The sequence below is a fragment of the Hypomesus transpacificus genome, chromosome 20 (genome assembly GCF_021917145.1).
Source record: "Hypomesus transpacificus isolate Combined female chromosome 20, fHypTra1, whole genome shotgun sequence".
NCBI lineage: Eukaryota > Metazoa > Chordata > Actinopteri > Osmeriformes > Osmeridae > Hypomesus > Hypomesus transpacificus.
In genome coordinates, this window is record NC_061079.1 from 4,615,865 (window position 1) to 4,639,815 (window position 23,951).

Consider the following 23,951-nt stretch of genomic DNA (forward strand, 5'->3'; position numbering starts at 1 on the left):
GTAGGAGGTGACTTTTATCCTTGGATAACATGCACAATAGAACATTGTCCAACTTCTTGGATCCATTGAATCTTAAAGTCCACACTTGTGTCGTTAAAAAGTAATTTCATGTGAATGTTTCAGTTGTTCTGTATCAACTGCATTAAAAGACTGTCTATTGAGCATTTACTTGTCAGTAAGCTATTGAACCCACATCTCCTGCATGCTACACGTCTCGACCAAGAGAAATCCTTACGATAAGGGATGAGTGCCCCCTGTTGGCCTTCCAATCCCTAACGTATTAAAGTCATATTTAAGGAATTCTTAATAAATGACATCTATTTGGTGTTCATGTTTGTGAATATTGTACAGTTTGTAAAATTCATAAAATGTAGCTGAGTTGTTTTTTGGGGGAGTGAATTTGCAAAATATTCAATGGACAAAATTCACAAAATTAAACTTTTTTAACTTTGCATTCTCTAACAGTGAAAACTGGAGGTAAATTGGTTATTCAGGAAAATAAAGTATATTCTGAAACAGTTTTTGCAATTGCAAATAGTGTTTTACATTGCACTGTTAAATTGTGTCCTGTTTATGTTTTATTCATGTCTATTGAAAGTATCTTGACTACTTATTTTAAGGATACATTTTATTAAAGTAATTGATATTATATTTAAGAGATAGCAGCCCTTTGATGAATGACCCTGCAAGGCATTTCTTGTTTGGTCAAACCTTTAGAAGTCCTGTACTACCGATTATTTATAATGGTATGTACCTTCAGTATTTTACAATATACGTTTGATACTTATACCTTTATTTTGATTCCTTGTATTGTTTTATAGGGCTATTGGTTAAATAGGCACATATTTTAAGGTGGTCTTATAGATTTTACAACATTTTGCCAACCACATACATGTGCATATGTGTACATATGTTAAATAATCTTAAGAATAATAAGGTGAAAAAATAACTGAGCTAAATTTGCTTCTAAATTGAGAAATGGTGCGCAGGAGCGTGATGTCTTAATATATCAAAACATGGGGAGGGTTCCAGCAAAAAGCAAAAGGTGGGTATTAAGGGGCGGGTGAGTTGGCATCTTGCATTCGTGTATTGTAGGTTATATGGTTCACTGAACGTGTCCTTGGGAAAAATCCGCCTCACATGCCTGTCCTGTATTGGTATTGAGGACTAAAGGAAAGATGTAAAAGACACATTGTTCCAAATTGTAACAGTCTCCTTTGAGAGGATACAGAAAGGTTCTCGCGTGGTAACTTACCTTTTTGTTGGTGTGTCTCAACTATGCAGGGTGCCAGCACGAGGATGCAGAGTTAGCGCGCTAATTAGGAAATGAGGAGACTCGAAGTCCCCGTCTTGAATGCTCTTTCGTGGAGCGCATCTTTCTTTCGAGTCAGTCAGGCGTGTACAATCATCCACCTGCTACTCCCTATACGACACACGTTTTTGTTCGCACTTTCTTAGAATTTTACTTAGAATTCTCTGCCATGGGCAGTTTTGTACCCCATACATGCGCAACTAAATTTTGACATTTGTGTGAATGACCTCAATCATTGTATATTTAGTTGTGTCTGCAACACAGCACCGCAAACTGCCTAAAGAATCCTTCCTTTTATGTCATCAGAAAGTGCTTTGGCAACTTCAAAAGAATCCAATGTAAATTCACGCCACAGCTGCCACAAATAGGGCATATGACTCACGCTCATCAAATTAAAAGAAAAGTTTGCAAATAGCCATGGCTCGAGCAATAGAACAAAGTCAAGAATAAAAATAAACTTGTTTAACTGGAGGCTACTCCTTAATCTAAAACATTTCGTGACCGATATGTAGGCCTAGGCCTATACATCCTAACACATTAGGTGGCATAGACATTTTTCTCTATGTTCGAGGTTTCCTTTGAACTGTGACAGTTTTTGTCACAGGCGAAACCGTTCACAGGCTATCTTCATCTCGGTCCACCAGTGAACAAGCTTTCTCGTTCTCCATTGGTTAAGTTAGTCAATAGCCTAACGGGCAAGAATATAGCAACCCTCTCCCCTGCAACCCCTGACCTCGACTGCTTTATTCATTATTAGCTGAGCTGCGGGACATTGTGGATGTCTGAGTAAAGGGGGTGCACCTGTGGCTAGGCAGGTGACAGTTTGCTTTTGGAGAGAGGGGTTGCCAAAACGAGCGGCACCACTCCCTGACACTGGGGTTAAAGCCATTGAAGAATGCACAGATTAGACTCTCTTTGTACCAGCCAGCGTTAAACAAATTAATCTATTGCTGCTCATCTGACTGTAAAATCTCTCGAATTACTGTTTCTATGGACCAAGGCCTAGACCGGGGAGAAATATAGGCTACCGCAAAACAATCAGTCACTCCTTGTTCTAAGTCTATAATGCTGATCGTCAAAAATGAATACAAAAATAACTAGTTAACCCTCATAAAGTGGAATGTGATGGAAAACATACATTTCCATTCCAAAATTAAAGGACAGACCTATACACAAAAACGTCTCTCATCTTTTCAAACGGTTTGCCTTTGAAGGCTATTTAGACACCACTTTTGTCTCTAGGCGTTTTTTTTTCGCTACATTAAACATACGAAGATGATAGGCCTACTGCTTTTTATGATTGACCCCTACTCCGCCTTTTTGCAACACATTCTGTAGATTATTACAACGAAAACGCATGGGATTGGGGACGATATGTTAATACATTGGAATAGATTATAATAGTTTATAATTGTGATTTTATATGCTTATCTAATTTGCTACAATTTAAGATGCCGCGTATGAGAAAAATACAACACAAAGACGCGCAGAGAGGGGTGTTAGGCAGGGTCAAACTGTGTCAACCCGAGTTACGTTCAGATGAGCGGCGCTGTAGCTGGATTGCGCGCACTGGCGCATGTATCAGTCCGTTTTAAAGACCCTCTTTTCATTTGAGCTTCTTAATGTCATTAAAGAGGCCTATCTGATTGTTAACTTCATGAATGGAATTTATTTTTGAATGCATAGCATGTAGACTAATTTCGTTTCCTCAAAGCCCAGGCTATTATAACCCATTGTAGGCCTACTGAAAAAAGACAAAAAAACAGCTTCTAATGTTATTTTGACAATATTCTAAGCTTCAGAGGTAAAGAATCTGAAACAGATCAAGGAGCAGAACATTCTTTAAGAAATCAGACCAAAATATACCTTTACCAGCTATCTGACTATGGTTTCAGAAATGTGGCCCCAGGTGACGCCGGCTCTTTCTAGCCTAGTCGACGTTACAGACCCACATTCGCATAATCAGAAATTCATAATTAACCACACATTCGACAGAGGCATCAATGCCATTATAACAGCACATTTTAAGTAGCATGTGGTCAAATTATTTAGGGAGTGTTTGCTGTTATTTAGTTTCTATCTGCATACCAAATCAATCGCTCACATTCAAAGAAAACTACAAATCCCACGTAGCATCGACGTCATCATGGTGCGCATACAGCACCAACCCACCATGTCAGTAAGAGCAGTAGCAATGTATTAAGGTGCCAGTAACATCACATAGTTCGATTCTTGCAAATTTCGTCTAAAATCCACGTATCATTTTGCTCTCGTACCTCAATCCGGTGGACGTTGCCTACGCGGAAGAATACATTGTACTTTAAAGCGCTATCGTTATCCAGTAAGCAAAATAAGACGCCTTAGTTATATAGCCTAACTTGCTCCCATGCTTGTGGCCTGTTTTGAATGCCAAATGTTTACTGCTGGTTTGTTTAAATGCACGCTGGTCATCTGTCCTCTATCTTCTTGTCTATCCTATGTACTTTTGCATATTTGAATACGGCAAACTAATTTCTGTAGCCCCTTATAGATATGGGAACCTCTGATAGAGGCTCCTATGTTCAACCACAGTAACAAATAATTATTTAATGGAACACTTAATTCGTCCCCAGGATGTCTGTGGGCTGTCTGAGGTGGTTGCTGGGTCATACTGTCAGGGTGTGTGGAGGCGGTGTCAACTCCTGGAGACCGACATCAGTTCTACTGTGTGGCAGTGGTAGATGCACTACTGCACTCCATTGGAGATGGGTTCAATTCGCTCCTTTAACAACCACAGTTGACGAAACTGGAGAAGAACTGCTGCCCAAAAAGAAAAAGCAAGATTCCAGAGCCCGTGCTTCCATAAGCAGTGTTGGACGGAAGATCCACCAGCGCCACCTGCAGGTGATCAGCGAGATGGGCGAGAACCTCGGCACCATGCACCGAGCAGACGTCCTAAGACTCATGGACGAGCGTGGACTAAAGCTGGTGCCGCTCAACGAAAACAAAGACCCACCCGTGTACCGCCTTATGAGTGGTAAACAGATCCACGAGGAGCAACTCAAGCTGCGTGAGAAGCAGAAAGCCAAGGGAGGTACGTAACGTTGGGAAGCACTTCGGTTGCACTGCGAGAAGAGTTAACAATCCCATACAGCAGGGGTGTTAAATCCTGGTCTTCAAGGTCCATTGTCCTGTCTGCTTTCGATGTGTCCCTGCTCCAGCACACCTGATTCAAATGAATGGTCGTTATCAGACTTCCACGGAGCTTCATGACAACCCATTCATCTGAATCAGGTATGGTGGAACAGGGATGCATCTTAAACATACAGGACAGTGGACCTTGGAGGACCAGGATTGAACACCCTTGCCGTAGAGAAACGCCAAGGTGTCCTGCTTAGTTTCACGATTTCAAAACCATCCCTCCAAGATGACCTCTCCACATAGATTTTAAAGTGTGCAAAGATTAACCCTACAGATGAACAGAAGGTCAATGGTTTAATGCCGTTCATTATACACGACTGAATAGGGCACTCAAACCTAACGTGTGTCTCCACAGCCCCAGTGGAGGTGAAAGAAGTCATCTTTTCATCGGACATCGCTGCACATGACCTCTTAACCAAACTGAACCACGTGCGGAGCTGGCTTAACAAGAAGAACCACGTTAAAATAACTCTGAGATCAGGACGCGTTAAACAAACACAGCCACTGGTAAGAGCTTTGTGGAAGAAAAAAAATATTATTTATGTTGACAGGTATATAACACAAAATGTGAACAAATTCCTCCCAAGCACTTTTCAAAGCTGTCTCTGGAAAATGACATGAAATACAATACATATATTTTTGTATCTTTCATTTTGTGTTTTAACCACAGGACACAGCCCTGGAGCACATGGTGCAACAAATAGAAGCAACAGTCGGGTTCGTCTCCAGGCCCAAAGTCATTCGTGATGGCAAATCCGCCATGTGTATCCTTCGTCCACCTTCGGCTAAAGAGCTGTTGGAGGAGAAGAACAAACCAACTGTGGCACAGCCCAGCTTCCCTGAGTCACAGCCCAGCGTCCCAGAGTCACAGCCCAGCATCCCTGAGTCACAGCCTCTGAAGCCCACAATGCCATCGCCTGATAATCCAAAAGACTCCCAAGACTGAACCAGGGCAGCAACCGAAATAAAGCATTTTGTATTGAAAATATGGTGCATTTGGCAACTTCAAATAACAAAACAAGCTTGAAAGTGTGAACAGAGAAAGGGGAAAAAAAGCACCCGATGAGGATGTTTAATTCACCAAATCACGTAATACTGCAACAGGGAAAGTCTTATGGCTTAGACAGTCAGGACAGGGTTACACAAGTTTGTGTCCTTCAGCAGAGATGCCAAGTCTGATCCACCAGTGCTTATTTGCTCCGGCTGACGGCTTCCAATGGACTGTGTCGCTTGCTGCTGTGGAAAGCAATCTCTTTTCCCAGATTTGTATCCACTTAATCTGGAAACAAGGGATCTCTTCGGGCGAGGCTTCCTCTGCAAAGGAGAAGTAGTTTAAATATTGGACCACAGTAGTGAACTGAGTGACTGGGCCTCTAGGTTGTTTTGTTATAGAGGTAACATGGTAATACAGCTTACAAGCCCAAACAAGACAATGTACAACTTCTGGATGTAGTGTATGCATTACATTATGGATGTATTTGCCTCTGATTAATTAATGGATACCGTATTGCAGGGATAGTATCAACCTGCCTCACAACATTGTTTTTTTTCCCCCATCTTCTACTGCCCCTTCTACACATGTAGGTGTTTGAGTCTGAAGCTACTGACTTGATGCATGATGGAGCACAGTCCAATAAGTTGAGACATTTAGCTGTAGCTGAGCATGAGGTTTTTACCATCAGAGGCTGGAGACAGTTCTACTTGCAACCATGTATATGATCGTGTTTTAAATAAATAAGATGGGAGGTATACTTTGATTCATAAAAAATTATGTATTCTTGAGTATTCTTTCCATTGAATGCAAATACAATGACCTAGTTTCGGTTTGATACCAGGAGAAGTTGCTATTTTCTGCGAGTTTGCTAGAAATGAAAATCTAACCTGTTTCTTGAGTTCAGGATTGTGTACAACACCATGTCGTTGTAAGCTTTGCTGTGAACGGAAAAGGGGACATGGAGTACAATTACATGCCACAGTGTATAGTATACATTTATACACTTTTCACATTCATGTGTGTGTATGTGTGCATGACTGTTCAGACATGAAAGTGCGATTCTGCGCTTTCCTATTTGAGAACATTGTAAGTGCTAAGTGCTATAAATAGTAAGAGAACTAGCTTAGTCTGAATGTGCTCCTTGACCACACCCCGTCAACTTCCAATCCTTACATGCAGGGTGCGGATTACGGGGGGGGGGGGGGGTTGACCCCCCTAATTAAGACTTGGACCCCCCCAAAAGAGTTAAAAACAACAGGTCCGGGGGGGACTGGGACGATATATCGTTTTTACTTGTAATCGTAAATATGACTTTACGCCCTGGGGAAGAAGTTGACCCCCCTGATTGTCATTGTATAATTCGCACTCTGCTTACATGGTTGTTGAAATGCCCATAATTAGTCTGGTGCCAAAATAATTGTCTTGATTCAAAGTCATTCTAAACAAAGAGCTCTTAAAATAAAAGGTAAAGAGGAACGACACAGAATTCTCGTAATGACAGAAATAGAATCAGAGGAGCATTTGTAGTGGGGTCTCACAAACAGGGCCAAGCAGCTTCATTAGAGCGATATTGTGGCAGCAAGCAATTCTGTTGGTGCTGAGGTGTGCACTGTCGGCGATATCAAAACAGAAATGATGCGACTTCAAAACGGGAGGCACAAAAGCCCAGCGTCTCCATCGGCTATACATACAGCCACTGTACAGTTTGTACTTCCAGACCTCCCTCATCTCTCTCCCACAGATTAACATAACTATAGCAGTGACGGAGGGGGGCCTAGTTCAAGTTCATTCTACCGCTGGAGGGCACGGATGGAGAAGAATTGCAGCGTGGTTGAGCGGGAAATTCCTTCCCTCCGAAAATGACTGTCGTTTAATTAATCGGTCATGTATCATTCGCTAGATGCCCGATATAACAACTTTTCTCATACACACACAGAGAGAGAGAGACAGATAGACCTAAGATACTAATGCATTACAACCATAAGCATCATTGCTATATCAACCATTGTAGACCTGGTAAAGTCCTCATTTTGACAACAGGTATACTTTCCTACCTTCATGGCAAAGGTCTTTCCACAGCCAGCATGAGGACAGGTGAAGGGCCTCAGCTCCTCATGGAAGGAGCCAATGTGGTTCTGCAGGTTGAATGGTGTGGTGAAGGACCTTTCACAACCCTCTCTGGGACATTTCAGCACCAGGCGCACCTCAGAGTGAACCTGCTGGTGTTGCTGCAGAAACCACGAATCCCGGAACACCTTGTTGCACTTGTTACACGGCAGAAGAACTTGAAAGACAAAAAAATACAAATATAAAGGCTGTCATGTCACCTCCAGAACAGTAGATCGTTTTCACTGCCTTACGTGCAAAACAGAATTTGTTTTTTAATTCTCAACACCTAGGAAGTTAAATAACCTACCCCTGTGTGATTCTCTTCTGTGCTTGGTGTATTCTGTCCAGGTTCTTCCGATGAAAGAACACTCTTGTTCCACACAGGGGTAACCTGAAAATAATAACGAACAACTGAACAGTGAGTTTCACTGTGACAGAACATCAATTTTCACCAGCCCAAGCTGAACCGTGTCAGTCTGAAGATTACCTCTGTGAACCTTCTCATGACGTTTCAGTTTGTTGGGGAAAGAGAATCTTTTCTGGCAGCCTTCAAAGCTACATCTAAAGACAACATTGAAAAGAGAAAGGTTGTTCTGATCAGGCAGACCACAAGTACAAAAGCGGACTAGGTTATCAAGTTTACGAGTGTGTGTGAAAACCTAATAGGGATAGCCTCCTAGCCAAACAACATAATGCTACACAATAGAGTAGGTCTTGGTTAACTTACTGATATAGTGGCAACAGAGTGTGCTCTTCACATTGATGAGACTTCAACTGCTTGTTCTTTTTGAAAATCTTCCCGCAGCCTTCAAAAACACACTTTACCATTGATTAAAATCAGGTTAGTATGTTTTCATTACCGACAAGCATATACAATATGCAAGTATCCTAACGTCCAGTGCACGCTTGGTATTAAGATGTACTTACCACATACTGTTTCTGTTCTTGGTTGTGAATGCGATTGATATGTTTCTGTAGATTAGCATTGGTGGTAAACCCATTTGTGCATCCGTCCAACGTGCACCTGTCAAAACATAATGCATGACAACAAATCCATGCACTTGGCGTGAAAAAGAGAAGTATTTTCTATTGAATGATAAGTCGTCCGTGTAGCTGATTGAAATTTTAAACGCACACACGCGCGCGCACACACACACACACACACACAGGCAACAACACGCTCGCTGACAGCCTAGTACTCACCGAAAGGGTTTTTCCCCGCTGTGGGTGAGCTCGTGGCGCGCCAAGTGGTACTTCGTGCAGAAGGACCTTCCACAGCCTTCGCGGTCACACACAAATGGTTTCTAATAAACGACAACAACTGAATGAGTGAATATGCGTAAACAAAAGACTTACAAATCTTACACACTCTATTGCTAGCTGCGTACTGGTGTACACTAGTTGTCAGATGGCTTCCGCATGGACCAACGCGTCAATTCTTTTTGGCATCATGCTAGGCTAATCCTGGCTTCTGTTGCTTAAGATGTTTCTTACCACTCCAGTGTGTTTGCACATGTGGGCTTCGAGTTTCCATTCCTTGTTGTAAAATGCTTGACAGTCAGGGAATGAACATATGAAGCTTCTGAGCTGTCGTGGCTGCTGTTTGTCCATTTTTACCATTGAGTTAGATTTTGACACAGGAAATGTGTGGTGGGACTTCTTTTTCGTTTGGAGGTCTACGCTAGACAATCTGTTTGACTGCGCTCTACTGCCCTCCGCAGGGCAAGCTGGTCATAGAGTTGTCAGATTGGAAAACTTGGCGTATGTACCAGAGGCTTAAAGGGGCAATTGACTGCAAAACCGATTTTACCTTGTCATTGTTGAAAAACGACAGTTCGGAGGGTAAACTGAACATACCGTGAATATCAAAGTCCATTGACACCTCTTTCCTATTCAAATCTCAAAAAGAAAAAATTTGGCTGTAAAACCCTAGCTTTTCAACAAAGCCACCGGTCCTACGTAGGACCGGTGGTCGCCCTCTTATTGGCTCTGGTCTGTATCTTTGTCACGCCCCAGAATTTACATCCAGACCAGCCCGAGGTAGCGTCTATCTCCGATACTAGTTTAGCTGCGCGCTGCTCTGTGTAGGCTACTTATAAGGAATTACAAAGAAGAACGTTTTGAATTATAACAAGGATATTGAAAATGGACCACGGTCGTAAATGCTGTGTTCCAGGCTGTACAGGGAAGGCTAACACTCACAGTCTTCCCAAGGAGCCAAACATTCAACAGGCATGGCTGCTGTTGTCTATGAGAAGATCCCAGCGAAGTTCGACACTCAATCATTCATTTGCTCTGAACATTTCACCGAAGACAGTTTTGATAACCTTGGACAATTTCAAGCAGGATATGCTAGGAAGCTGAACCTGGAAAGAGGTGCTGTTCCAACCGTATGCTCATTGCAACCGCAAGCTAAGGACAGTATGATGTTGTGCTAACAGTTATTAGCAATGCTAACGTTTCCTGTATATAGCATACCAGGTCGAATGCTAAATACGTTTCTACACACATCAAATGACTCTAGTCTAGCTAGACTAGCTGTAGTCGGCATTAGAAGGGAAGCTTCCGAAAAATAGCCAGAAAACGAACTGCAGTCTGGCTTATTGCTAATGCCTGTCTAGATAATCTATTTGAAAGAACTGGAGAAAGGCAGGTTCTAGATACAGGATACGTTAGCATTGCTATTAACTGTTACTAGTAACACCTAGACTGTAGGCATGTAAACAAGTTTAGCTTGCTACAGTAGTTAACGCAAGAGCATAGGTAGAATGTGTGATAATTTAGCCTAGTTTATTGGCAATGGGGCTAACGTTGATTCATGTTCCTGACTGTGTTTCATTCAAAAAATAACCTGTGTAATTAAAATGTACAATTCATGATGCATGTTTGTCCAGATCTTTGTCATGTTATTTTACAGCAAGATATCTAGAGCTAGCCTAGCTAACTAACTGAAGCCGAGTAGAATCACGATATGGTTTGGTTGCTAAGCTGTAGCCTAACGTTCTACCCACCTAAATCAATCCAGTTTGCTTCAACAACAGAAGTGGAAACAAGTAATGTTATCATTTCAAATTATATATAGTCAATCTGTTGAAAACAGTGTTGTGTAGACACAATAGATTTATTTGCGCGTTTTTATTTCAAGTCTCCAACTTCGGTGTTTCAGCGAGTGCTGCTGTTGGCCATGTTGCGTTTTTGCTCCCAGCTTCACTCGTTGATAACCAACCAATCAGCGCGCAGCTGATCTAAATATTAATGAGCATACCATAAAAGGAGAAAAGCTAGTGTTTTTTCCCGGGAACATTTCAGAGGATCTGTCAGAGGGCATAGAACAGCACACGGGCCATTTTCAACCCAACCAATGTACATACCCTATTCGGAGACCTTAAGGAACAGTGTGAAATACCCAAAAAACCCAGTCAATTGCCCCTTTAAAATGATCGTGCACGAATCATAACAAATTACAATGTGTAATTTCTAAAAACACATGAGGGCGTGACAGCTATCAAACGTCCTCAGGTTTAATTGAATATTTGGGTGAATAAAAATTTAAAAAATCAAATCGGCGAGCTCTGCAGTAGTCAAAAGTCCAGTGCTTCCTTTGTGGAATGTTGTGTTCTGCTCAATATTGATATGGTTAATGAATGTCACTTGGACATAACAAAGGAGACTAGGCAATGTGGCAATGTGGAGAGTTAGATGAGCAAACATTAATTGAAATTGCACCCATGGCACGAGTAACTAGATTATTTGGCCAAAAGGCTGTTTCCCACAAGTGTAACAGTTATTTAATTTGTTCAATTATGTAAAATAATTGTATTAACATGAAAAATTAATTGATGTTGAGGCAGAGACTGTAGCACCTATGGGACATTTAGTAATACCATGTGGTATGATGGCACAGTGTCTTGCACTGTCGACTCACATCATGAAGCCCCTGGGTTTCTCTGCCTGTGGCACTACTCAGTGCTCAGATGGTCCTTTTTGAGTGGAGTTTTTTGTTTAGATGTTTCTTCAAAAACTTTTGATTTTAAATTGTTTAATTTGAAGTGTAGCCTATTCATTATCAGGCAGAATAAATTACACATAAACCTAACCATGATACACATTTATGAGTGGTTTTGCATATGATCAACTATAGGTATCAACATACATTTTGTGAATTTCCATCTCGGTCTTGTGAATTTAAATGGTCTTAATCTCACAGCATGGTACCTCATTTCTTTTCAGACAACTCCATTTTGTATCATTTGGCACCGGATTGGTTGGCACCAGCCACTTACTCAATTATGCAATTATTCCACCCACATGGTGGAGCCGGTCTCAACCAACTTCCGGATGAATTGCACGAGCAAGATACCAAATTATCTTTATTTTGCGAGCATCAGACAATAGCCTCAGACCATACTTGGCTACGACACCTGCATTTTCGCTGGACCCCTGGAGTTTTAGCTGTTATCCCAAATAGGGTGACCAGACGTCCGGATTTTGTCTGGACAGTCCGGTTTTCCAGCCGTTTGTCCGGACCACTGTTGCTGGTCCTCCTTTTCGCCTTTTTGTCCTCCTTTTTTACCCTTCCTGCCCACCGTCGCAATTTACCACTCGCGTAGGCTTTCAGATGCCAAAAAAAAAGACCTCCGTCAAATCTACGTGGAGTGTAGAACTTCACCTTTAAGAGCAGCAAAGATCAATGTCATGCCTTCTGTAAGCTCTGTCGCATTGACAGTGCTTACAGAGCCCCCCCCCCCCCCCCCCCCACACACACACACATCCAAGTGTCCTCCTTTTCAGGGTCATGCTTCTGGTCAACCTAATTCCAAAGATTTGGCTTTAACTTGTTGTTCCTTCTGTAGCCTAATTACTTAGAATTATTTTCTTTTTTTTTACTGAAAAAATCTTACTTATTATCCTTTTAATAGTTCCCTAAAAAGTGTATTACAGATGCAATCTGAAATATAAAAACTGTCAACTGACTTTTGCACCCAGAGAATTACTATAAATGTTAGCCCCCCACCACTACTTCTAGCCTTGCCTACCCCTCTCATGAAATAGTCCTCCTTAGTTTTGTTTTTACAAGATAATTTATTAGGAAACTATGATCTGGTTTTGAAATGGAAAATACCACTCAAGACTACCATCCAGTGGTCACAGAGGGCATTAATACTCAATACTGTCAAGTTTGTCTTTAATTGTAACATTCTTTCATTTATTGAGGTAATGTGTTCTTTCAGTAGTCTGTGTCTCGTGTGTTTTGCTCTTTAAAACAAACTGGATTTTCCATGTTATTGTTATAATTTAACTGTTTATTGATGGACAACCTAAATCAAAATCGTAAAGCATTCACAGAGTACAAAAAATATGTTTACTTAATAAATACGTAAAATATCAACAAAAGAAACAGTTCAAGTCAGATTCCATTCTCTTCAAGTGGCCAATCAGAGACCAAGGACCTCAGCTTTTGCATGACCTGAAGGCCAAGCAGCTAGTACCTGAATATTAAAACGTGTTTCCCCAATAACCGAGCCTGCAGGTGGGGCATCTAATATGAACCAAATCTGTGACCATGTTGGGTGTCTGTCTCCCGTATAGCAACACTGATATACCTACCATATCTTCTCCCACCCCCACACTTACACACGATGAGATTTGTGAATGCACACGGTCACAGGCTTTTAGACACTCATTAGCCCATGTTAATACAATAAGTGCCAGATCTCATTTCATGGTGCGGTGTCTTGGAATTTTACCCCCCACCCCCAACTTCACAACACAGGATTCCAGCCCCCCTTCTTTAAACAGCCTTCCATCTTTCAGACATTATCTTGCTCTGGTTGCCAATATACTAACAGAACACACGCACCGGATTCCCAACTATCTCACAAATTCCCAAATGCTATATTCAAACACTGATTAAGCACACTAAGTGTACTATCATTGTCATGGTCTTCGGGGGGATCTTCATGAGCAGGCAGCTGTGTTTAGGAGCTGATTACCCCACCCCACTCCAAGCACATCTTGTTGTCTTGTGTATAGACAGCACATGCTGAGTTTGAACAAAATCTTAATTAAGGCTTCTAATCCTCCATGCCATCGCCTGACCAGCGCTGTGCCATCACGTGAAATTCTGGAAAGAGCAGCAGGGAGGGGGGTGGGCGGGGGGAGGGGGGGGGGGAGGATTGGACAGTCCTTCTCCCATTTTTGCGGTGGTTTGGTAGGAATGGGAAGGTTGTTTTTTGTCCGTGGGTTTACAAAAATGACACATGAGCAGTGGTTTACAGGAGACTAAAGAGAATTACCTTTTTTTACCCTAGTCCTTTCTTTTTTACCATTAGTGGTGGTAATTACATCGATATGTCCACAAACATAGTCTACTGCGAATCAGGATATCCAATTCCGAAACAATGAAAACGAGTGCAGTTGGTTGAATGTTGTTCCCCCTTTATGTTATGATGTTCTGTGCTGGAGTTTAAGGTTATTTTAACTTGCTACATTTTGAAGTCTAAAATCGATCTGTGTGAACATCTCTAGTTATCAAAGGACTAATGGGTCTCCAATCACCCCTGCAATGGTTGGGTTTATGTGAACAAATATATTTTATTCAAAAGCTCACAATCTACAGCTGTAGGAGGTTTGAAGATTCTTCATGGCATCACCTCATCCGGCGATGAAAAAAGCTATGTGGTTCGGGAAAAATCGTGCCCCACCTCTCAATGGAGCAAATGCCCTGATGGAAGACCTGTGACAGACGAGTCGAAAATGAGCGTGACATGTCTTAAACAGGCGAAGCCTCATAGCCCTGACATTTGACAAGACGATGGGCACAAGCACTGATTATTGCCTCCACTTAAGCCTGTAATGAATATTCAGCATTGGCCTTTCTGAAAGACAACAAATGTCAGGATGCCAAAAATCAGAAAAACTACCAGTGATTGATTGAACCTTCTGACGGTGTCCATATGGTGCTTTGTGGAATGTGATATTATTTACAGGTTAATAAGATAAGTTAAAAGAGTTGAGGAGAACACTTTCCTAAATAATCGTCTCATATTAGACTGAGGGTGAATTTAACCAATCTTAATGGCGGTCGGGAAATACTCCATTGAATAGAAAACATATATTCCACATTTTCACTTACTCTCAAAACATCTCAGCCATTAGTCCTCTTGTCTACCCCGAGAAACCCCAGCCTGTCCCTCTCAACTGACAAAGGTGCCAATAATGGTGTGGAAAGGCCCGGGGAGGGACATGCCAAGGACGTGCCCCCCCCTTCTCACCCACCCTCTAGAACCATGCGGACCACAGGGGCTGGGTTAATCACATTAAAGGCCAAGGAGAGAGATGGGAAGTAGACAGCACCGTGACAGCCGGGGGAGGCACTGGCACAACTAATCCCGTTAGGCCAAGGAAAAAGGGGGACGCCGTCACTCCTACTAGGCTGGGAGGGAAAAAAACTTTTTCCCAGGAATGAGTTCACCTGTATGGTAACACAGAAAAGTTGGCCTTTTGATGCCATTAGAATGAAACAATTACACTTGGCAAAAACAAATAGATTTTTCTTTTTCATCCCGGCAAATGGATTGTCGAGGCATGAAAAACAAAGAATCGGTTGCAGACAGTGGCATTTGCATGGACTCGTCTTTTATGCCTGCGGGACAGCAGTTCTTTGAAACCCCGCAGTCTCTCAAACATTGAGAAGACAAGGAGGGGTGCCAGTAGAAGGATAGGGCTTACTTTATCTGTCATTGTAAGCGCACCCGAGTTCAACCTTAATGTAAACCTTACCAGTCTGGATAAGAATAGGATGCGCTCTCTAAAAATATGTCCCGCTGTGTAATCCGGCAGATGGCCACAGCCGCGGACACTGTCTGACCGGCTGGCCACTACAGGGATAACAGGGAAAGTCCGATCACAAGGCCTCCGAAAGCCTGGGAGACTTTAAACCAAGAGTCTTTACTACCCTCAGCAATGCTGGGAAACTGAGCCGTCAGTTTGAATCCGTCAAGTTTCTACTTAATCTCACACTCCACTTCTCTCTCCTCGTTCTTTCTTTATTGTATCTTTCTCTTTGTGGGGGGGATTAAGCCGAGTGGTAAAACAGTGATTTAATGATCTTTCCCTGGCTGTGTGCACCACTTAAACCATGAGACAAACAAGCAGAGGGATTTTGGGAGTCACCCCCTCTGAGCGCTGAGGGAGACTGTGAGGCTTTTGATGCAGCTTAGGCTTTGGTTATTTTCTTCTATCTATGGTCTGATTTGTTGTGGTCTGGTCTGGGAATTTTTTGGGGGAATTTTTATACATGCGCATTACAATACAGGGGAAGGCAAACAGACATCCAGTGGAACAACAATTTTAATTGTTTGTTGATTATAGTAGGAGTTCATTTTAATGAAAATTGGGTTTGAAGCATAACTGCCACCAACCGACAGGATTAAATGCTAACTCTAATTAATTATCCGTCCTTTTCTGATCTAAAGGGTGCAACAGCATATACCCAGTGAAATTGTAAAATGTTTTCTAGCAAATATGATGTTGAGTCATTAAATGTTGACAGTGATTAAAACCTGCATAATACAGGTTTGATAAATAACAAATAACATGCAGCTCTGATTTTAGATCTGTATGTGGGGCAAGGTCATCTGCTTCCATGGTCCATGGTTGGGGGAAAGGGGGATCAGGAGTCATTAGGATGGGAGGAAAGACCAGAGCTTTCTCTGCACCTGAACAGAGACTTCTCAACACAGCCACACTGTCTAGGCCTACAGTCTCCGGGGGCAACAAGACACACAGCCTCTCAAACTTGTCAAGTGTCGTCTGAGAACTTGGCCCTGTCCGTCACTGACTGCCTTTCAATTTCCCGGCATCGTTGAAGTGTCTACCGTATTCATTGTACGATTGATCCCTTGACGGAATTAATCCCAGATGTACTTAGCGATGGTCTTTTATCCTGTGGTGTCAACAAGTCAATCCTAATGCAAAACATCATATGATGGAAATTAAACCAAAGCTTCCAAGTCATGGACCCAATTGAGTGAAGGTTTAATAGGAGATCATTTATACATTGTCTTCTTGTTCGGTTTAGCCACTTTCATTTCTTAATGAGTTGATTCACTCATTCATTTGTTCAGATAAAAGTAACTCTTTACTCCTCCCTTTCTACATGTTGTGCTGTTACCTTTGCTCATAGTAAACAGCGGTCTCCACTGTCTCACTATGTGGTACCTAGGTGAATTAATATTCAATTTCTACTGTATCAAAAAAAACTAAATGTCCAATATGCATAACCTATTTGAGAAAGACAAAAGAGAGAAACAGAGAGAGAGACCACAGCTGAGCAAGAGCAGACTGCCACTCAGTAGCCAACATGTAAACCTACACATCAGGTATTCCTTAACAGTGGCCAGAATGTAAACCTACACATCAGGTATTCCTTAACAGTGGCCAAGATATAAACCTACACATCAGGTATTCCTTAACAGTGGCCAAGATATAAACCTACACATCAGGTATTCCTTATCACTGGCCAGCATGTAAACCTACACATCAGGTATTCCTTTTTAGTAGCCAGCATGTAAACCTACACATCAGGTATTCCTTAACAGTGGCCAAGATATAAACCTACACATCAGGTATTCCTTAACAGTGGCCAAGATATAAACCTACACATCAGGTATTCCTTATCACTGGCCAGCATGTAAACCTACACATCAGGTATTCCTTTTTAGTAGCCAGCATGTAAACCTACACATCAGGTATTCCTTATCAGTGGCCAGAATGTAAACCTACACATCAGGTATTCCTTAACAGTGGCCAGGATGTAAACCTACACATCAGGTATTCCTTAACAGTGGCCAGAATGTAAACCTACACATCAGGTATTCCTTATCAGTGGCCAGCATGTAAACTACACATCAGGTATTCCATATCAGTGGCCAGCATGTAAACCTACACATCAAGTATTCCTTAACAGTGGCCAGCATGTAAACCTACACATCAGGTATTCCATATCAGTGGCCAGCATGTAAACCTACACATCAGGTATTCCTTAACAGTGGCCAGCATGTAAACCTACACATCAGGTATTCCTTATCAGTGGCCAGCATGTAAACCTACACAGCAAGTATTCCTTAACAGTGGCCAGCATGTAAACCTACACATCAGGTATTCCTTAACACTGTTCCTCTGGCAACAGTGGGTAATGAATGACCAGTAAAGACAGTCCAGTTCACTTCATCAGTAATTTCCCGATTCAGGCAGCTTTGCAATACACTATGTGGTACAGAAAGAGGTGTAAAGATGAGGTAAACTATGATTTGGGAATGACTGGAATTTTATTAAGCATCTACACTAAGGGCATGATAGTGCAATGTCACCACATGACACGTGGTAACACTCATTTTAGCTGTCGTGAAAACATTACGAATCACAATCACAACTAATGGTACAAGTCAAATATTTGCATTCAGGTGGGGTTCATCAGTGGGTTAACTTTGATGGATTTAGGCTGAATCACATGTGTATGATGATACGGATGATACATATGAAGCACTTATCTTCTCAGCCAATGGCTATTAGTATGTGTGTGTGTGTGTGCATGAGTGTGTACAATATATATGTATGTATTTTACCTGACCATGTGGACTGTCCAAACCATACTTATCTACAATAAACAACTCTGTTCTCTGTGGGAGGGCAAAGCCAGGGGGAACCCCAGTGTCCGTAGCTTGAAGCGTCGCTAAGGAGCGTCGCTAAGGAGCAGTATCTATGTCAGTCTGACCACTCGTTTTCTTCCAGCTCAGAGTCGTCTTCAGAGTCGCTGTACTCCACCGCGATGCGACGAGACAAGATGGTGGCCACGTCGTTCCCCACAGGCTCCTTCTTGGCTTGCTGCTCTTGTTGTTCCTGCACCTTCTTCAGCTGAATGCCTGAAATGCCCACGCCAGTGCATGTTAGTAACTTATATAAGCACACACACGCACACACACACAGAGACATTGACACACAAATACATCGTGCACATACACAGACACACACAAATATAGAACATTTCCCCACACGGGCACATCGGAGCACATAGAAACCAGACAAAAAAAAACATGCAAAAAAAAACATGATTTAAAGCTACACACGTGCAGCTTTAAATCCATCCACACCCATTTCCCTCCCTATCACCCACGCTTGTTCACACATCACTGTCAAAGGGTGAGAAAAGAACAGTTGTCTGAGAACAGGCCAACTCACCCATGCGAATCGCGGAGAGGAGATCGCTCCGTGCGTTGGCGGGCGGTTGAGCGTCGGCCCTCCTCCCCTCGCCGTGTCCCGCCAACTGTAGGAGGTCAGGGGGCACGGGTGGAGGTGGGGGACCAGGGGGAGGGGGTACCATCCGTGGGCCCGGGGGAGGTAGAGGTGGGAGAGGGTAGCCTGGAACCCCAGGTCCAGCGTGTGGAGCGTGAGGGAGAGCACCCAGAGGAGTGCCAAAAGCCGTCTGTGCAGAGGGGATGAGTGGGGCTGGGGTGGGAGGTGGTGGACCGGAGCTGGCATAGTACTCCATAATGCTGTCACACAGAGAGGAAGAATTGCAAGGCTTCAGACTTCATACACAGGTAATGGCTGTTGATACTGTGGGTAACATGTTAGATCCAGCTGCTTGTAATAAGTGGTTATTAACAGCTAATGACGTCCTCATATGATGCTTATTAACATGAACATTGTTTAATTACTAACGCTTAATACAAGCAGCATGATCTCAAGTGTTTACCATACTGTGTAATGAAGTATAAAATTGTGTATATATATATATATTAAGCTGTTTTATTACAGATGTAAGGCCTGCAGTACACTGCAGATGTCAGTTTCATATTTTAGGATTTATTCCAAATCCTACCTGTAATCGGCAGGTGGAAGGGTGATCGATCCGTTCAGTCCGTCACAAGAGCGAGGCAGGGGTGGAGAGTGGCGTGGGTGGCTGGTGGCCTGTCCTCTGTAGGTGACCCCAATGCTGTGGTACTCGTGCTCCGCCGAGGCTGAGGAGGACCCATCCCCGGGCAGGTAGCCCTGAGCGAGGACATGGTTGTAGGGTTGCGGCATGGACACTGGAGAAGCTGGGAAGTCGGGAAAGTCCGTTCCATACGGCCTATAAAAGCGAGACAACATACAACCTTGTAGCGATCATCGTTATCGATATGATGTTTTCCAATTCCCCCGAGTGTGAAAGGCTATGCGAGTGCTTCAAAGGGGCTTGAACCTTTGAGCCTCTGCCGTCAGGGAACAGAAAAATCCCTCATTTTATTTTGTTTGTTTCTTTGTTTCAAATTTGAGAAAGCACTACTACGGCGTGACTAAATATGGTTGGTCATAACTGTACAGAGGATGTACAGGGAACAGACCTGCCCTCTGGAGAGAGAGAGCCCTCGGATGACAACCCGCGGTGAAGAGAGTGAGGGTGGCGATGGTCGGGACGAAGCTCTTTGTCGAAGGCCATCATGTTCCACTCCTGGCGCCGGTTCCTGGCCTTCCTCACCTTCTTCACCTCGCGCGGAAGCGTGCCGTCAACACACCTCTTCTGCTCCTGCGATAAAAGAGGGAGACGAACGATCCTAGGTCAGGTGCAAATTATTATTTCGGAAATCTACAGGATGTAAAAGTATATATCAGGGGTTCGATTGAGTCATATTTGGGGGTGAAAGGCAAAGCAAGAAAAACCTGGAAAAAAGTTTGACACGTTTGAAAGAGATTCCATAAACATTTAAAGAAATCAAATCCAAATCCAAATACTCTACACAGACGTGAACAAATTCCATGTTTGGAACAACATTTTCATCCTTTTTCAAGCGTCATACATGATATACTGGGTATGAAATGGCATGAACCAATGCATGCCTGAAAATAGTCCAACGGTTTCATGGGTGTGAAAACAGGACAATGTCCTGGAGTCTGCTCACCCTCTGCCTCCTCCTCTCCTTCCTCTTGTACTCTGTATCCTGCAGCATCTTCTCCTTCCACAGTTCGAAGAAGTACGACGGGTCCGAGTAGAACTTCATCCCGTCGACGTGGTCGTCTCTGTGTCGACAATGATCAAGTCATTGATTTACGGAATTAATTGGGGGGGGGTGGGGGGAGTCATATCGAAGGTGTGGCTGCCGTGTGACTCGCCTGTAAGCAGAGAGGATGCTGAGAGGGGGAGGCTTGTCGCTGGTGTTGTACAGCTCCGAGACGGGGTTGGCAGCACTGCCCTTGGACACCACCTGCTGGTCCTGTGTGGTGGAGCTCTTGAACGCCTTCCTCATGTTGATGTCCTGCAGGGAGACTAGAGGGCGGAATGGACAGTGTGAAGGATATTTCGTTGAGTTTGATCATGTATTTTACGAGATGGTTACTGGCAAAGAGAAAGTGCATTAGTCTTAGTATGCAGTGCAGTTTAAGTGCATGGTATTGTCTTTCAAAACTAAAATTTTACATGGGTATGTTATTAGTTGTATGTTCATATTTTATACCCACAACCCTTGACCTATGACCCCAACTGACCCTCCTCCACAGTGGAATCCAGCTGGGTGACCTTGACAGCCAGGCGGTCTATGCGGTCTTGGAGGGAGTTGGCCCGTGTGTAGAACGTGTTGGCTTCATTAAACAGCTCCCCAAAAACATCCTCTGCATGTTTACCTGAAGCCCGAGGACAAAAGGGAAAGATATATAAGGAACCAAAGGTGTCTATGGTTAGAAGGAGAATTCAACACCTCACTCGTGAAAAAAAGACATATTATAATGAAAGTCGACTAAAACACGGGAGTGATGCCGTGTGGGTTTCTACAACTGGGCTTGATCATGGAGGGAAATGACTGAGATTTCAAACTATACGGAGGAAAGAGCAATTGATTGTGAAAACAAGGCATTCAGAAAACAAGACAACAGTATACTCTTTCTGTCTCTGTCCTGCCTCACTCTCTTCTTTATCTGCTTCAGTGACACTAAGCTCCACAGTAATCCCTAATCTCTTGTGACTTCACAAAGCCCTACCCCACACATACAAACACACACATACACGCTTGATGCAGCCACATACAGACTCGATGGGGCTATCTATGGGCCAGATGTCTGATGAATTTGCTACCTCTAATACCATGTCTCTCTCTCCACGAAAAAAAAACACATGGCGCACAAACACGTACAGGCAAGTCACATCTGTCCTTGTCAAAATCTACCAACCAAATAGAATCACTAACCGGAGAATCATTATTATGAAACGATTCAGTGAAGCACGTATCTCTGCTCCAGCAAATCGGTTCAGTGGAACACGGCTAAACAAATACAAGAAGATGCTTTGCGAAAATCATTTCAGAAAGAAAACCTACCCAAAAAGATTCACAAATAGGTGGACGAAAGAGATGAGTCACAATAACAGCCTGGTGAGGGGTCCAAATAAAGTCAGAGTCAGATGGATGAGTGGTTAGGGAGTCGGGCTAGTAATCAGAAGGTTGCCGGATTGATTCCCTGCCGTGCCAAAATGATGTTGAGTCCTTGGGCAAGGCACTTCACCCTACTTGCCTCGGGGGGAGTGTCCCTGTACTTACTGTAAGTTGCTCTGGATAAGAGCGTCTGCTAAATGACTAAATATAAATATATAAAGCAGAGCAGGGTAGAGTAGAGCAGGCAGGGGCAGAGCAGAGGAGAAAAAGAGTAGCACAGAGGAAAAAGTCACGTCATTTCATATGTTGTATCGTTTTGTCTTTGCTTGGAACCTGTGTCATACTTAGACTGCTGAGCTGGCGTATGATGGCCGACAGTGTATTGTTGGTGACACACTCCAGCTCGCTGCCGATGCCATCGGGCAGAGCACCGCGGCACAGGTGACGAGGCTCAATGTTCCTCTTGACTAGTGGCATGACCTCCTTTCAGGCCGCTCCTCAACCCCACCAAGAACACCTGCTGGAAGATACAGTGGAATCAAAGCCCCAAATAAAAACCTACAATTCAGAACTATACTTTGGGTTTTAAAAGTTATCTAGACTCCGGCACTAAAAAAGCCTGGTGTCATTCATCCTTATGTGACATTGAAGAGAATGTACAGGTTTGATCTGGCAAGTACCTGGAGATGTAAACCCATACTCAGCAAATTAAACTCAGTTTAAACCCTTTGTTTACCCTGCACTTAATTCAAATAATTGATTCATTTGAACTCTTATTGTGTTTGATGTGTCTGTGTTTTATAATAATAACACAGTTCAAGTTCAACAAAATACAATCTCACAAACACACCTCTATAGTTCTGAGGTAAAACCATTGAATATCTTTAGATTACAGACAAGTATGGACTGACTACACACACTATGTACAATTATATGACATAGGAAGAGTGAAAACATTGTAAGTAAAAGCAGACAGGTGTGCAACTTGGAAACATCCTACACAGTAACATTGACAGACAGTGTCATGTTTGGTAAAAACTATAAGAACAGGTAGCAGGATAATTTTAGTTACAGCTGACGAAAAGGCACATAAGCGCAATGACAGAGATTGACAACCTTTGGAAAAACAGGCCAAATAAAAGCAAAGCCTCAACCAGGTGATAACAGGATAGGATCGGGTACGTCCAGGTCCTGCGCACAGCTAAAATACAGAGAAATCTGACAGTTCTGAATTGACGGTGTCGCATAATGTATAGGATACAGAGTAGCCTACTTGAAACAAAACAACCATGGCTAAGCCTATAACGTTACAGCAAACATTTTCGCGATATAATAAGTATATCGAGAAAATAAGAAGCCTTATCATCATTACTGCAGTCAGGTTACTGTAGGCCTATACTAGCATATTTTGTAGCCTAATTGAGCGTTTTAGATAAATTGGCTGCAGAGGCGGGGTGTGAAAGTTTAAACGGACGCTCACCAATAGTGTCCTGAACACAAAAATTCCGATCTTGTCCCACGATTGAGTTTCCAATGCTATTCAGTATCATTCTTCTCGAGGCGGGACTTCATCCACTGTGAGTTACAATCTCAGGCGCAAATCAGCACTCAATCCCAGAGATTAGATTAGCAGATTTTGTTGTGCCATCCAATCAGTTTCGCATATCAACATCCCCTACATCGTTAAACAATTTGACAGTAAACAACAGAAGACAAGCGTCATATTTCATGATAGTCCAACCTAATTACTATTGACATTACTCTTTTATGTTTAATAAACTGCACTGGATGATTTCTATATTCATCTGTTTTGAATGTGTGAAAAACACAGACAATTTTGTAGTATACCATTAATGAGACGCTTTGACCATGTGACGGTAAATAGCCTATCATGTTATACATTTTTGTTTGTCTATTTAACTGCATGTGTTTATTTGACATGTATTCATTGTAA

General features: G+C 42.8%; 3 protein-coding genes across 3 annotated transcripts; 1 reads left to right on the forward strand and 2 right to left on the reverse strand.

Annotated features, from left to right (window-relative positions):
* Positions 1 to 3,460: 3,460 nt before the first annotated feature.
* On the forward strand, positions 3,461 to 5,438 carry mtif3 (mitochondrial translational initiation factor 3). The gene is made up of 4 exons (XM_047043352.1): positions 3,461 to 3,653; positions 3,925 to 4,385; positions 4,848 to 4,999; positions 5,163 to 5,438. The coding sequence occupies exons 2-4, from the start codon at positions 3,926 to 3,928 to the stop codon at positions 5,436 to 5,438; spliced, it is 888 nt and encodes a 295-aa protein (XP_046899308.1). The 5' UTR covers positions 3,461 to 3,653; position 3,925.
* gtf3aa (general transcription factor IIIAa) lies at positions 5,409 to 9,269 on the reverse strand. The gene is made up of 9 exons (XM_047043351.1): positions 9,090 to 9,269; positions 8,799 to 8,899; positions 8,523 to 8,619; positions 8,323 to 8,414; positions 8,083 to 8,156; positions 7,903 to 7,986; positions 7,541 to 7,770; positions 6,374 to 6,424; positions 5,409 to 5,806 (listed from the first exon to the last, which is right to left on the reverse strand). The coding sequence occupies exons 1-9, from the start codon at positions 9,213 to 9,215 to the stop codon at positions 5,612 to 5,614; spliced, it is 1,050 nt and encodes a 349-aa protein (XP_046899307.1). The 5' UTR covers positions 9,216 to 9,269; the 3' UTR covers positions 5,409 to 5,611.
* Positions 9,270 to 18,327: 9,058 nt separating this feature from the next.
* wasf3a (WASP family member 3a) lies at positions 18,328 to 22,474 on the reverse strand. The gene is made up of 8 exons (XM_047042898.1): positions 22,342 to 22,474; positions 21,120 to 21,254; positions 20,748 to 20,901; positions 20,537 to 20,654; positions 19,982 to 20,163; positions 19,480 to 19,728; positions 18,837 to 19,150; positions 18,328 to 18,520 (listed from the first exon to the last, which is right to left on the reverse strand). The coding sequence occupies exons 1-8, from the start codon at positions 22,472 to 22,474 to the stop codon at positions 18,363 to 18,365; spliced, it is 1,443 nt and encodes a 480-aa protein (XP_046898854.1). The 3' UTR covers positions 18,328 to 18,362.
* Positions 22,475 to 23,951: the final 1,477 nt, after the last annotated feature.

Excerpts from the sequence above, each read along its gene's own strand:
- mtif3 (XM_047043352.1), top strand. The coding sequence starts at position 3,926 with ATGTCTGTGGGCTGTCTGAGGTGGTTGCTGGGTCATACTGTCAGGGTG. Across the intron at positions 4,386-4,847 it reads GAAGCAGAAAGCCAAGGGAG|CCCCAGTGGAGGTGAAAGAA; the intron begins GTACGTAACGTT and ends GTGTCTCCACAG. Across the intron at positions 5,000-5,162 it reads TTAAACAAACACAGCCACTG|GACACAGCCCTGGAGCACAT; the intron begins GTAAGAGCTTTG and ends TTTTAACCACAG.
- gtf3aa (XM_047043351.1), bottom strand. The coding sequence starts at position 9,215 with ATGGTAAAAATGGACAAACAGCAGCCACGACAGCTCAGAAGCTTCATA. Across the intron at positions 8,900-9,089 it reads TGTGCAAACACACTGGAGTG|AAACCATTTGTGTGTGACCG; the intron begins GTAAGAAACATC and ends GTCGTTTATTAG. Across the intron at positions 7,771-7,902 it reads CAGAAGAGAATCACACAGGG|TTCTTCTGCCGTGTAACAAG; the intron begins GTAGGTTATTTA and ends TTGTCTTTCAAG.
- wasf3a (XM_047042898.1), bottom strand. The coding sequence starts at position 22,474 with ATGCCACTAGTCAAGAGGAACATTGAGCCTCGTCACCTGTGCCGCGGT. Across the intron at positions 20,655-20,747 it reads AGCATCCTCTCTGCTTACAG|AGACGACCACGTCGACGGGA; the intron begins GCGAGTCACACG and ends TTGTCGACACAG. Across the intron at positions 19,151-19,479 it reads CTTCCACCTGCCGATTACAG|CATTATGGAGTACTATGCCA; the intron begins GTAGGATTTGGA and ends TCTGTGTGACAG.